The 13,288-nt window shown below is 38.0% G+C and overlaps 1 protein-coding gene across 3 annotated transcripts in view; it reads left to right on the top strand.

Moving 5' to 3' along the window:
• The window catches only part of Ank2 (ankyrin 2, neuronal), a 313,838-nt gene that overhangs the window by 165,640 nt on the left and 134,910 nt on the right, over nucleotides 1-13,288 (top strand). For all 3 annotated transcript variants that reach the window (XM_005397083.2, XM_005397085.2, XM_013520726.1), the window contains exon 5: nucleotides 11,547-11,645. In XM_005397083.2, the coding sequence (XP_005397140.1) occupies nucleotides 11,547-11,645 (99 nt within the window). The remainder of the gene's footprint in view (nucleotides 1-11,546; nucleotides 11,646-13,288) is intronic.

Genomic DNA, 13,288 nt, shown 5'->3' with positions numbered 1-13,288 from the left:
ACTTATATGTTAAGGCCATTATTTACTTACCACATTTATTTACATATGATTTGAAAAGGAACAAAAGTGTTCTTTATTTCTTCGTAAATGTAATGCACATTTGCAGGCTGAAAATGAAAGCTCTCACATAGACAAGTCCTTGGTTTTTTTTCCTTTCAACTGTTAAGGCTACTTGCTTGATCTTTTCTTGATAATATTTTAAGTCTCAACCCCAACACCTTATCTTACATAAGGAGTCAGCAACTTCTGGTAAAACTGTCTCATTACTAAAATTTGTTATAATCCTTTAGATTCCTGAGAAAATTAGTAAAACAGTGTAAATCCCCATAAACTATTTAGCAGTTCATTGTCACCTTCTGATGTTGCAGTTAAGATCTGTTAGGGGCCAAACTTCAGAATGTCATCAGTGATCTCAGAAAACAAAAGTTTCCTCAGAGCCCAGGCATAATTCAGTGTATAATGTCAGGGGAGCCTATTGCCTGATATATCATATTCTAAGTTTTTTTCTTTAAATTTCTTTCATCTGAACACACAGATTCTGGACTTAGAAGAAGTAGTCAATATTCACTTGTCATTGACCATGTTAATCAATGGCAATGCCTTATGAATATTGTGGCCTGCTCTGACATCATCACTTTGAGCTGTAATAATAATAATTACCATCAGAGACTGTGACATTATTACATAGGACAGTTATGTTCTAGATAACACACCTCATTGATCATCCTAGTCAGCTTTTCTGGAGAAGTTAGTACATTTTGTAGCCAATACATTTAGGCAGGACAATCATCATATTTCTTCATTAAAAATCTGACTTTCAACAGAACCATGGTAAGTGGATAAAGTATATTTATGTCCTTTTACATAAGATATTTTGAGGTTAAATCTTTCCTTAAATTTTTGGGGGTCTAAATTGTAGATGTTATACTTTGGCTTCAAGAACTCTATGAATACAGATTTTTTGTTTTTTTGAGGCAGGATCTCACTATGTAGTTCAGGTTGGCCTTTATTTCACTATTTAACCAAGGCTGGCCTCAAACTTGCAGTGATCCGCCTGCTTCAGCTTCCCAAGTTCTGGGATTACACTCATGGACCATGGAACTTGCTTTTTTATATGGTTTAACTTTTAATAGTTTTATTTAAGACATAGTGTTTTCCACTTATAAAATACAATGCTATCTTTCCACTGTGTACATGTACAGTATTCAAGTATTGAGAATGTCCAGCAATTCAGCTTTAAAATTGCCTCTGAACTTGCTACAAATTTGAGTTCTTGAATATTTTTTAATTTGATCAAACACACTTAAAGGAAAAGGCTGCTGTAGTTATCTCTCGGTTGGAGCACGACACACGTGTCGGTGAGGGCCTGTCCCACCCTTCAGTTCTCAGGAGCAGCATGAAGCAGCCTTGCCGCCTCCCGCGCGGCTCAGAGCTCATCTCCCTGGAACGGAGCTCTCCTTCCGCTCTGTCACATGGGGATTCTTCTCTTGACACCTGTGTGCTTGAAAGCGGCCTTCCCAGGAACGGCCTCAGGCACAGTGAGACTACTTCTGGGTGTTCTCTGTGTTTTCAACACTACACACGGCAGGACCCCTTTCTCAGAAGTGAGAACTCACCTGCCTCACTGATCACACTTCCTTTCTTTTCATGATTGCACAGTGCAGTTGTTCGTTGTGTGTTCTGCTGAACCCCACTGGAGATCTATGACTCGTTTGCCTCATTCTGACGACTTTGACAGCTTGGCATACTTGTGTGTGTGCATAAATACCACAGGCATACATAAAAGATGTTACACAGTCTTCAGTCTTTTGTGGGTGTGAATATATTTGATGTTGTATATTTAAATACTCAAAAGGACACTGTGCCTGTGTGTGTGACTGCAGAGATCCGTGTGCTGGCTACACAAGGTTTTGGATTATTACTTTGAAATATTCATTCTTGGAGGTTGCATCTTTGGCAAGTTGTGAACTGGAGTGTGTTAAGCAGCTGTTAAATACTGAGCACTTTGTGGTGTTTATTTCCCTTCTTGACCTCAGCACTGCCCTTTTAAAAGAGCTTGGATAAGGGTAAGCTTTCACAGGTAACACCCACACTTAGAAATGGACCGGTTTCATATTAAGGCTTTTGTTGTCCTTAAACTCCAGTGCCACCCAAACACTACTGAACCTATTTCTATCCTGAGGTCTTGTTCTAACATAGCCTCAATAGGTATAATACATATAAAATGATTTGAAATGGTACCAATACCATATCAGATATAGGCTAGTAATCGCACTATAATTTCCGCCTACATTTGGGCAACTGAGAAAATTTAATTGTGAAATATTACGGAGCTAAATGTTATGGAATTAAGAATGGGAAACAGAAATGTGGAAACAAATGTTATGGAATCAAAGAAAGTGAAACTTTTATTTTGGAAATTTAAAAAATTTTTTGCATCTCCATGATATATGTCAGTGAGTTTGTGTGTCTACATGCTGTCAGAATCTATATCTTAAATTTTAATTTGATATGAAAAGTACTCTGTCAACTGAACAGTAATCATTAAATGACAAAAGTGATAGATGTTGCTGAAAGAAGTAATACTTTCATTTCACTTGGAGTCTCTGGATGTATGTCTCAGGCAATGAAAAGCTCTATACGATTACCGTCTGTGTTTATTAAGAAAGCCAAGGGCAGTAGGTGTGGTTCACGACAGTAGAAATGTGGCTTTTTAGGTGAATTCCACAGGATTTTGCTTTTAGATGTGTTTTGTGACACTTGGAGCAGCATTTCATTTTCTCAAAGACAGTTGGGTAGAAATAAGAAGCCTATTTGGTAATCATTCATTAAAATATCTTTTAGTATAATATATAAGAGAAATAAAAGTTTCTTCTGCATGTTTTAATCTGGGAATCAGAACTCTTTGATCCATATTGTATTTAATCAACTTCAAGATAATAAAATAATAACCAATTAAATTAGATCTGTGACTTAATTCAGGAAAATTATTTCACATTTATGGATTTTGCTCTGCTAGGGGAAAATAAAAACACTCCACAAGGATTATTGACTTAATTTCCTCAGTGTCACAGAACTGGACAGAGCAGTCAATATTTTTGCTTTTGGTGGTAATATATTTTGTCTTGCTTCTGAGTTTCTGGGTCACTTATGAAACTGCTCAATAACATACATTTTTAAAGTACTTGCTACGTGCTAAGTAAATCGTACTACTTACTGAAGATCTGAGCTTTGCTCAGCAATTTCTACAAGCTATATCATAAAATTAATTTATAGCCCATTTCAGTACCTAAATATTTGTTAACTTTGTAGTAAAGTTTCCTCTCTAATATTCAAACATTTTCATTATTTTTATAACAATATATCAGGGTATAACATATACACACTTTTAGTTTTTATCATTAAAAATTTACATGTAGATAATATAGTACATACAAATTTTAAAGGCCATTTGTGTATGTTATTACAATGTTTTATGTGATATGAGAAATGTTAATTCCAAGATAAACTTGACATTTCTATTGAAAACAGAAATAAAAGTTAGCATTGTATCTGAAAAAATAACAATGGAAGAAAAACTACCAGTGAATTAATAATTTTCACTTCCACACAAAAAAGTATTTAAAAATTTCTTAACTTGCAAGAGCAAGTGTACTTCCTTACTGAAAAGATCTATATTTTTTTGTAGTTTTAACCTCATTCTTGAAAATCTGTTTTAGATTTTTTCTGCAGATTTATCTCAGGATCACTAAATAATATATGCTAACAAAGATAATAATGGTAATGATAATGGTAATAATGATGATGATGATAATAATAATAAATTATGCTCTTCATGTCATTTCTGTGATCCCTTTTGTGATATTCTTTAGACTTTTAAGAAAGTGTTTTATTGTAAGCTGGAGGTAGTAGTATAAACTATATTTTGATTTAGATGTTGTATCAACTAGGATAGATTCAAGTGCAAATAAGAAAAAGCTCCCTGCATACTTGGGTGAATAAAAAGATACTTCTTGGCTTTCATAAACAGAAAATTCAAATAGGGTGAGTATGAGAATACACTTCCCTCCCAGGGGCTCATTCATAACCAGGACTCAGACTCTTTCACTTTGCTATGCTTTCTGCATGCAGCACTAGTTTTATCCTGGTCTGGCTTTCACTGTGGACCAAAGCTTGGAGCCGCACTTTCTCTTGTTCCCAGTCCAAGGAAGAAAACACATCTGTCCGAGCTTTCCAAAAGGGAACCCTGAATTTAATTAATTGGAGCAGCTTAATTCCTCATGCACACTTGGCCCTGTCCTCGTGTCCAAGAGAATGTAATGTGACGATTGGCTTAAATCATTTGCTGATCTCCCTAGACCTACATGAGAAGAACAGTTCACCTCCATTAATTACCAAGTGACTTTTTTGCTGCTTTTCTCTAAGTGCACCCCAGAGTGCTATAAGTAGTCCTAACTTAGTAATTCGGACTCATGGTTTTTTTCCATCCCTTGCAGCTGTGCATTCATGATATATTTAGGGAAGTAATTTGAATCATCCTGGCCTGGTGATAATTTTGGGAGGCTTCCCAACCTTATCTCTCATAATGCTAATTCAGAGGAAAAAGTTGCTGAGTAGTATCCCCATGGTACCTAGAGTAGTAATTGCCAGCCAGGGCTGGGACTCCAGGAAGCCCATAGTCAACTCAATAAGGAATTCTTCTCCAAGGGAATAAAAATCTAAATCTTGATGCTGAATTGCATGCAAGAGAGGAGACTTCCTCAGCTTAGAAGCTGACTTTTACTCATTTTAAGTCCCAAGCTACCTCTGTCCGTTCCCATTTTCCATTGCTGGAGATGGTCATATAGTTTGTGTGTTTTCCAGTAGGTATGGAGAGTATACATAAGTGTCTTAGAAATCTGGCCAAGAACACTTGGGAGAAAGGGTGTTTTAACACTTAAAGCTGTAGTTTTATAAACTGTCTAGACTATTTATTGGTTCATATAGGCAAATACACAGAAGCCCCTACTCCTTCCATTCTTTCTTATCTAGGCAGAAACCTGATCTTTTCTGATTGTAAAGCACTGTGGAGACAGGTGACACATGGCGACAGTTGCTTTGTCATAGTGTTACCTCTTACAACTCAGCATTCTATAGGAAAGAACCCTGAAACGCCTCCTTTGTATACTACATGGTCCACCAAACATTGTCCTGGTACTTTGGGGTAGGGGAAGAGACTGCTGAACAATCAACTCACTCAACTTCAAGCACAGCAGTCATGTTTAATGTTTTATTTTTAGGGTTTCCAGGTTACGTAGCATTTAAGACTTAAGACTATGAAACTTTGAACTTAACTACCTACAAGTTTCCTATAAATAAAGAAGCAGCAGAGGGTAAGAGCAATTAGAGATGGAGTTGGCAGCTCTACAAGGCCCTCATCATACAGGACCTTACAGAATATTGTGTTAGTTGTTGCTACATAATGAATTCCCCAAACTTAGTGGTTTAAAGCAACAGTAAACATTTATTATCATCAGATTCTGTCAACTAAGAATTCACTGATACATTAGATGTGTCATTATGGTTCATAGTCACTCGTAAAGTTGTAGTGAAGATGTTGGCCAGAGCTAAAGTCACCTGGAGGTTTTTCTGGAGGCAGCAAACCCTCTAGATTTACTCCCGGTGGTTTTTGCACATGGTGAGCAAGGCAGCGCTAGTTGTTCATTGGGGTCTGGGCTCCTTCTCCTGTGCATCTCTGCAGAGGTTTCTTAGGGTCATTGTGTTACAGCAGCTTCCAGAGAAGATTGATTCAAAAGAAAAAACAAGGCTGAGGGGTGATGCTTTTAAGTCTCTTACCCTTAGAAATCACGTACTGTCCATCGGGCCACATCAGCGTCTTAGAAGCAAACTACCAAGATGCCCTGCCTTAAAAGGCAGGGAATTAGACTGTGCTTTTTGAGGAGGAATGTGTGAAAGCAAGTGCAGTCATATGTTGAAACCACTGTAGCCATAAAAGGAACTTAGGTTCTAGTCCACCTTATTCATTTATCTGTTTTTTAAAATTTATTAAGCATCTATTATGTGCAAAGCATTTTTATATGCAAGGAATAAAGCCACTCAACAGAGTGACCCCTGTGTTGAGCCCTGAAAGATAAGAAGGATCGGAGAAGACTTTCCACGCACAGCTGCCTCTGGTGCACCCACTCATCCCTGGATTTCTCCTCTACTTCTGTACGTGACTAGTCCACTTGGATATTGCACCTTTGCTTAACAATTCCTCAACTTCCTTTTCAGTTGGCACTGAATTTTCATATAGGAAAACAGGGAAATTCCTTTCAGTCGTTGAAGTATGCTTGCTGAGCCTAGCAATACAGGACTAAAAATAAGAGAAAATAAAATAATAATGAGTAGTTTATAGTGATATTAATTTATAAAGCATGTAAAGTTTTCATAATTACTTTCTACTCTGATTTCAGGGTAATATGTTTCAAGAATGTGATTCAGCTTGTATTTGTTCTGCAAAAGTATCTAAGGTTAGCTTTAGCTGGTTGATAATGTTAGGATATGTTGCAGTTTTCTATGTGTCCATCTGGCTACGAGATCTTTTTTTAATTTTAAGGCCTCTAAGAATGGTTTTCAAATGTATTCTTGAATAAGCTTTTACTCATTTTTGGTAATTCCTATCACTGATTTTTATTCAGTAGTCTCATCACTGGGCTTAGAGAATAGAGCTCCCCACGTGGAAGTTGGGTCTGCAGTAAAGATACTGTTACTTCCCTGAAAAACACCTACTGAGGGAAAAATGAAATGGAACAAAATAAAAGTATAACGAGGCACATTTCATTTTCTCTACCTCTGACATCCTGGTTTTATTGAGACCCCGACTTCTCCAGTCTGTGCACCTGGGCGAGGGTGCGCTTCCTCCCTGTAGTTCTGCTTTGCTATTGGCAGTTATGGTGTGCCCTGAGCTATAGTCAATTCTATGTGGCTCTAGTCTGTGAATCCCCTGTTCTTCAGGGCAAGAACAACATTACATCCATATTTGTTCTTTCTTTAATGAGTAGGTGAAAATTTTTAGAACAGTCTTAGTGCTCTTCAAATTAAATGATAATACTGAGTCTATGTTAAGACTCGGTTCATGAAATTGATTCTTTCCGTGATTCTGGTCACAAACCAAGGTGGATGGGAACCGAATCAAATTGAATGTTAAGTTTCATTGTTGACCTTATGGGGAAATTTGATTCAGTTCTTCTCTAGTTCAGTTTGCAAACAGAATTGTGAAGAGAATTGAGTTTGTGGATTGAGATACTACTGTAATTTTATATAATCAATCATTCATGTCATCTAACAATGAGTCTCCATTTGTATAAAGCAAGAATTTATATGCACTGGCAAAATTTAGACTGAACAGTTAGCATTATTAAAAATGGATAATAATGATAGTTATTAGAGAGCTTTGGTCTTTCTCCTAAATATTCCTATTGAGCCATTCATCACTTTACATGCTTACATTGTTTGTGTTTGTATAATTTCTTTGAAATGACATGCAAATATCTGTAAACTGTCTGCTGTAAAAATCTTTCAAGTTTCAATACATTTACAATTGCTAGATATATAAATATTAGTTCATGTGCATTTAACTTGCTAAAACAATCCAATCACCAAAAGAAGTTATCATCAACAGCTAAAACCTGATTACTAGCTCCTAGCTGTATTGCTAATGTAAGTGGGAAAGTCTTGTAACATTTGAAATGTTTGAGTTCTTTAAATACAGCATGATTCTGAGTTTGAAAAAAAGTTATAACTAGTAAGTCTGTGAGCTGTTATCAGTGACTAATAGATGATACAGACTGAAAACACTTCTTTCTAATCATGGATTATAATATAAGTACATGCATACTAAATTACATTTTAAAATACCAAAATCCTCATCATATTTCTTTTCTTTTCTTTGTACTGGAAATTGCACACCGGCCCTTGCATTTGCCAAGCAGGCGCTGTGCCACTGAGCTGTATCCCCAGCCCCCTAGTCATACTTCCATTCTCATTTCCCGTCAGATTATTATAAAAGCCTTCTCTCCACTCTTCTAGGCTGTAGTCTGGTACTTTCCACTTCAGCCTGTGCAGCCTTGGCAAAGCAGTCTCTCTAAAGTGCAGATGTGCTCATGGCAAGTCCTGATGAAAACCCCATGGCTCCCAGGCTGTCACCCCCAGTTCACTTATTCACTGCAGGGCTTGGGTCAAACCCCCTAAGTATCAGAGCCTCGGCTGCCTCATTTGAGTGGGGCTAATGATACCAATGTGACCACCCTGTTCTAAGCATTAGGGGGAGGACTAGGTCATGCATCCTCGAAGCCCAGAGGCTACGAATTATCACCCTGGGATGCTGTGTAAACGTGGGCTGCCCTAGGCAACTGGGCATGCAGTTACTTTAATTTGGGGGTGCATTCAGGGTGCTTCCCCACCACAGGCTCAGTCATTTCTCTTCTTATTGTTCCTTCCATTTCCTCCATCCTCTGCTGGGAGTGCTGGCACAGGAGGTTATGTGACAGGGCACATGAATGGTGTTTAAGATACACTGTAGCCAAGATCATGAACATCTGCCTCTTGCTGCCCTTTCCTCATCTGTATGAGGAAAAAATATGTTTTATAGCCTTGATGTTTTTCTCCACCACTTTGTCTTCCTTCCCTCTACCACTTTAATCCACCTCAAACACTTTCGAGTCCCAGAATAACAGAGCAAAACTATTCTTAAAACTAGAAGTTACAGATCTAGCTGACAAACTGCTAAACAAGTGTGTCCTACATTGATGAATTCATTTTGTAATAACATGACAGGTCCACATTTGGACATCTGGGTCCCTGCAGCTCCACCCAGGCCAGTGGTGAGGGAAGAGCTCCTCCAGGTGACCCTGGCCCATGGCCAGCCCGTCTTTTCTTCCTATCCTTGGCTCCACCGCACCTCACGGGCATCAGATGTGGTGATGGGGACATGTGGCCCCGACCTGTTCAAGCTATCTTCACCTCCATTTCACCTCCGCTTCCATCCTCCCTGGGAAACTACTCAGGGCCTGTGTGTTTGATTCCTGCTGCTGCTGTAACAAAGACCACAAATTTGGTGGCTTAAAACAACACAGATTTATTCTCTCATAGTTTTGGAAATTTGTTTTAGTGTTAAAATGAAGTTCTTGCCACTACTTTTCTCTTCTGGGGGCTCAGGTAAGGACTCATTATCTTGCTGGAAGAGCTTCTAGTATGGCCTTTTCTCAGATCATGGCCTCTTCCTCCATCTTTAAGGCCAAAGGTGAGGTAGTGAAGCAGGAGATTAGAGTGTGGCAAAGTGGCTGGACAGCAGTGTAACAGATCAATCAAGAGAACGCTCAAAGCATGGCCAGGGTGCATGTGCAGAGCAGCCTCGACACCCTGCATGGGACATCCTGCATGTGATGTAAAGAGAAGATGTAAAAGATAGTGGCATTGACTTCACTGCCACTGCCGTCTTGTTCCTGAGTGGCTCTTCCTGTGTACAAGGCGTAGCTTCACTTTTTTTTCTTGAGCACTTCTTTTTATTCTTCTTTTACTTCCTTTTTTACCTTTAAATAAGGGTTAAACTTTCAAGTTCATCAATTGTCTAACAAGTCCTTTGAAAGACTTGTTAGACATCTCCTGTCCTCCCTGACCTTGTCTTCTAGATACTCTTGTGATCACTTTTGAGATCGAGACACCTTGTATATTCCAGGATAATCTCCTGTCTCAGGATCTTTAACTTCATCACATCTACAAAGTTCGTTTTGTCATACATGGTAGGATTTATAGGTTCCAGAGTTGAAGACATAGATAAGTGTGAGAGCCATTATTCACCTGACCAAAGGACACTTGGGAAGTTGATAGGAAGAAGTTTAAGCAAGCACTGGGACCACGCATGAGAACAGGAATTCTGGACAGCTAGATGCCTGGGGTGTGGTCCGGAAGTTAGGGAGCTGTGGGGTCGTGGTAGGCATATCTTCTTCACCCACAGAATTCTCTGCCCCGCTCAATCAGAGAATATCCTTCCGTAGCTCAAGGTCCAGGACCCAGACATTCATAGGCAGAGCCTTAAGGACTGAAATCTTTCCCCAGCTGATCTGGCAGCCATTGTCTATCTCCTCTCCTTCTGATCTATCTGTTTACAGGAGGCCATAGGTTAGCAAGCTATGGTACTCTATGAAAAGTTTTTTTTTTTCTTTTATTGCATCCCTGCCTTTTTACTTGTCATGAAAGATCCCCATTCCACACCCACTCATTGTTTTTTACCACCTTCCCTTGGCTTTCCCTTCTTTTGAATCTCTAATTCCTTCCTTCCGCCACCTCTTCAGTGTTCCTGAAATACACAAGATTTCACCTGCTTGCTGTGTTTTTTAAAAATACGCTATCCAGCTAGCAAGTGACTCCTGAATGCTACAAGATTCTTAACTTACTCTTCTTAAAATAACATTTCCTTTCGAGTTTTAAATTTTCTTCCAGTATTTGAAGATGCAGGTTTTTTTATAATCAAATTTTAAATTATTTTCCTTAATCTACTTATAGCTTATTTATATCTTGCTGGATCTTTGCCATTCTGTATAATGTTTCCATACATACTCATTATGATATTTATTTCAATGAATGAAGTATTTCAAAAATGATTTTTCTCTTCTTTTAAGTTTTTAAAAATCTCTGAACGTATGACTAGGTTTTTAGTTTTTCTTATTATTTAATGGGAAGTTTAAGGAAATTATCTATATTTAAGACTGACATGATTTTGAGAGAAGTGAATTATTACACATTATTTTTAAAGCTACATTTTTGTGGTATTTTTTAATGGAGTTTATATATTTGTAAGGATTGCTGTAGCATGTGCTCCATGAGAATATGTGTATCTGTGTTATCACTGTATTCTGGTGAGACCACAAATGTAGGTGCCTGGATCTTAGTGAATAATCGAGTGAATGTGAGAATGAATGATCAGATTTCACTTGGCTTTAAAAAATGATATAAAAATGTCCAGAACAAACCACAATACTACAATCAGAACACTGAAATATAGATATTTTCATTTTCAATCCAATTTGCAATCTCTCTAGTCTCTTTTGGTATGGGTAGTAATTTATACCATGAACAGTGCTCTAAGAAGTTGTGTATATTGAGACAATTGAGTTTGTTTAAGTAGTTTATGCATTTATAAGTACAGAAGTTATTATGTACATATCATTTTATGTAGGTGCTATATATAGCTATGACTGTATACTATATAGATATTAAAATACTACATATCTTATTTTGACAGTATTAAGTGATGGGGAATGTGACTCTGGTACTGAAGTAAAAACACCATATGAAGGAAATATTCCTTTGCTATCCTTTGTCCTCATTCCTTTAAGAGTTGTGTGTAGGAATTGGCCCGCTGTACATGTACATGGGAGTATGTTATACAGCTTCACCATTTCAAAGGTTTACTTCACAGTGTTCTCTTTTGTTGTTCATTATTCTTCCCTAGTTTAAAGTTTACAAATGATGGCAATGTCATCTTTTTTATTGTTTCTCTTCAGAATGGCTTCACTCCTTTATACATGGCAGCCCAGGAGAACCACATCGATGTTGTAAAATATTTGTTGGAGAATGGTGCTAATCAGAGCACTGCTACCGAGGTAAGGCTGTCCGCCCTGGTCTTGGCTAATTTGATCTTAATGCCTATGTTCTTTATATCAGTTGCCATTATTGGGTCTAAAATATGCTAGGAATGTTTATGTCACAATAGTTTCCATAAATGCATAACCCAGGTTTGTGCATGCACTTCCAGGGTTATGCCTTCATTTTAGATTTCTCACCATTTATTCTTACATGAAAGCATGCTTCTGTCAATCTAGTGTGCTCTATAACTCTTGGTGTTTTTATGCCATCTTCAAATTAGACTGCAGTAATTCCTACCAGTCTCTTTTCATCAATATTTTACCTTGTTACAATCCAATAAAATTCCTTGAAGGAATAATTTCTAGCCATCAGAAATAATGCATACGTATTTGTATTGACATGATGCCCTAAGGAACAGGCCCCCAAGAATTCATTCACTTTAAAGCACAAATTACAACACAGTGTATTGACTATGATTATGACAACTGAATAAAACAATGTACATTGGTCCCATTTTGTAGTCTTCAGCACCCCCAGACATAAAGGGATGGAGATGGCAGGGACTCTTAGAATGTCACTTTCCTTTCCTACACATGTCCACCTCAGAAGCAGAACTTACTTTGTATTTTCTATCTCATTTTTGCTTAAGTAGTTTTAAGAGCACATCCAAAGACTGTCTGGGGCAGTGGTTTCTAAGTGATATTCCAGAAGTCACTGGGATTGAAGAAAGTGCTTTTGAGTCCACTTGAAGGCTGGGAATAGGTAAACAGGAAGAGAGCAGAGAGGGAGGGAGCTCTGTAGAAGTGTGCCCTTTCTCATCTCTGGCAACAGAGCATGCAGGTATTGCTTTATTCTGCTCCATGTTCTGTGCCCCCATTGATAAAGTTTCAGAACTCTGGGGCAGGAGTGAAACATGGCCGATAGATGCTTGTAACCGAAAAACATCTTGGTGTTTAATGTTGAGTGTGGCTTTCTTCCCAGACAATGATAGTGTTAACAAGATAAATATGAACGTGCTTCTACACTGCATGGCGGGGAGGGATCTTTAAAATCTATTCATCTGTTTCCAGAATTTTCTTTTTGGGAGAAACTTTTTTGTTGAACTAATAGCAATAACTTTCTGACAGCTAATTCTCATTAGTCAAAGAAAAAACTAATGAGACCACATTTCCTGCTGTACCTGTGAAACACAATTGCCTGTTATGAAATGATTTCATCTTCCCGATCAGTATACACAGATTTTACACTCTTTCCACACATGTGCAAGGTGATTTTTATGATTTGGAGCCTTTTTACTTTCTGGAGGCGCTAATTCTGTCCCTGAGTAGCATGTAAATATTTCAGGTGGTGCTTACACAACAAAGAGACTGTATCTCCTAGACATGCACCAGAACAAGAAAATCCTATTATATTCTCTTTCCTTGAAAGTGGAATCATTTACTAAGTGAGGCCTTTATACCTGAGTTCTTTCTTCAGCGAGTAGACTTAATGTCTCCAGTGTGTGGTTTGGGTAAACTCAGCTCCCTGACATTCTCAGCTGATTCATGACTCCTTTGGTCTAGACCTTTGTAGCATTTTGATTTGGTTTCCCAAATAGCCTTTCATTTACATGGCACAGGTAGAGGACATGTTACACTGAGTTGTGCAGAAACTTAAAACC

The sequence above is a fragment of the Chinchilla lanigera genome, unplaced genomic scaffold, assembly GCF_000276665.1.
Source record: "Chinchilla lanigera isolate Chin_1 unplaced genomic scaffold, ChiLan1.0 scaffold00056, whole genome shotgun sequence".
NCBI classification, from domain to species: domain Eukaryota; kingdom Metazoa; phylum Chordata; class Mammalia; order Rodentia; family Chinchillidae; genus Chinchilla; species Chinchilla lanigera.
This window is presented reverse-complemented; position numbering and strand designations above follow the sequence as displayed.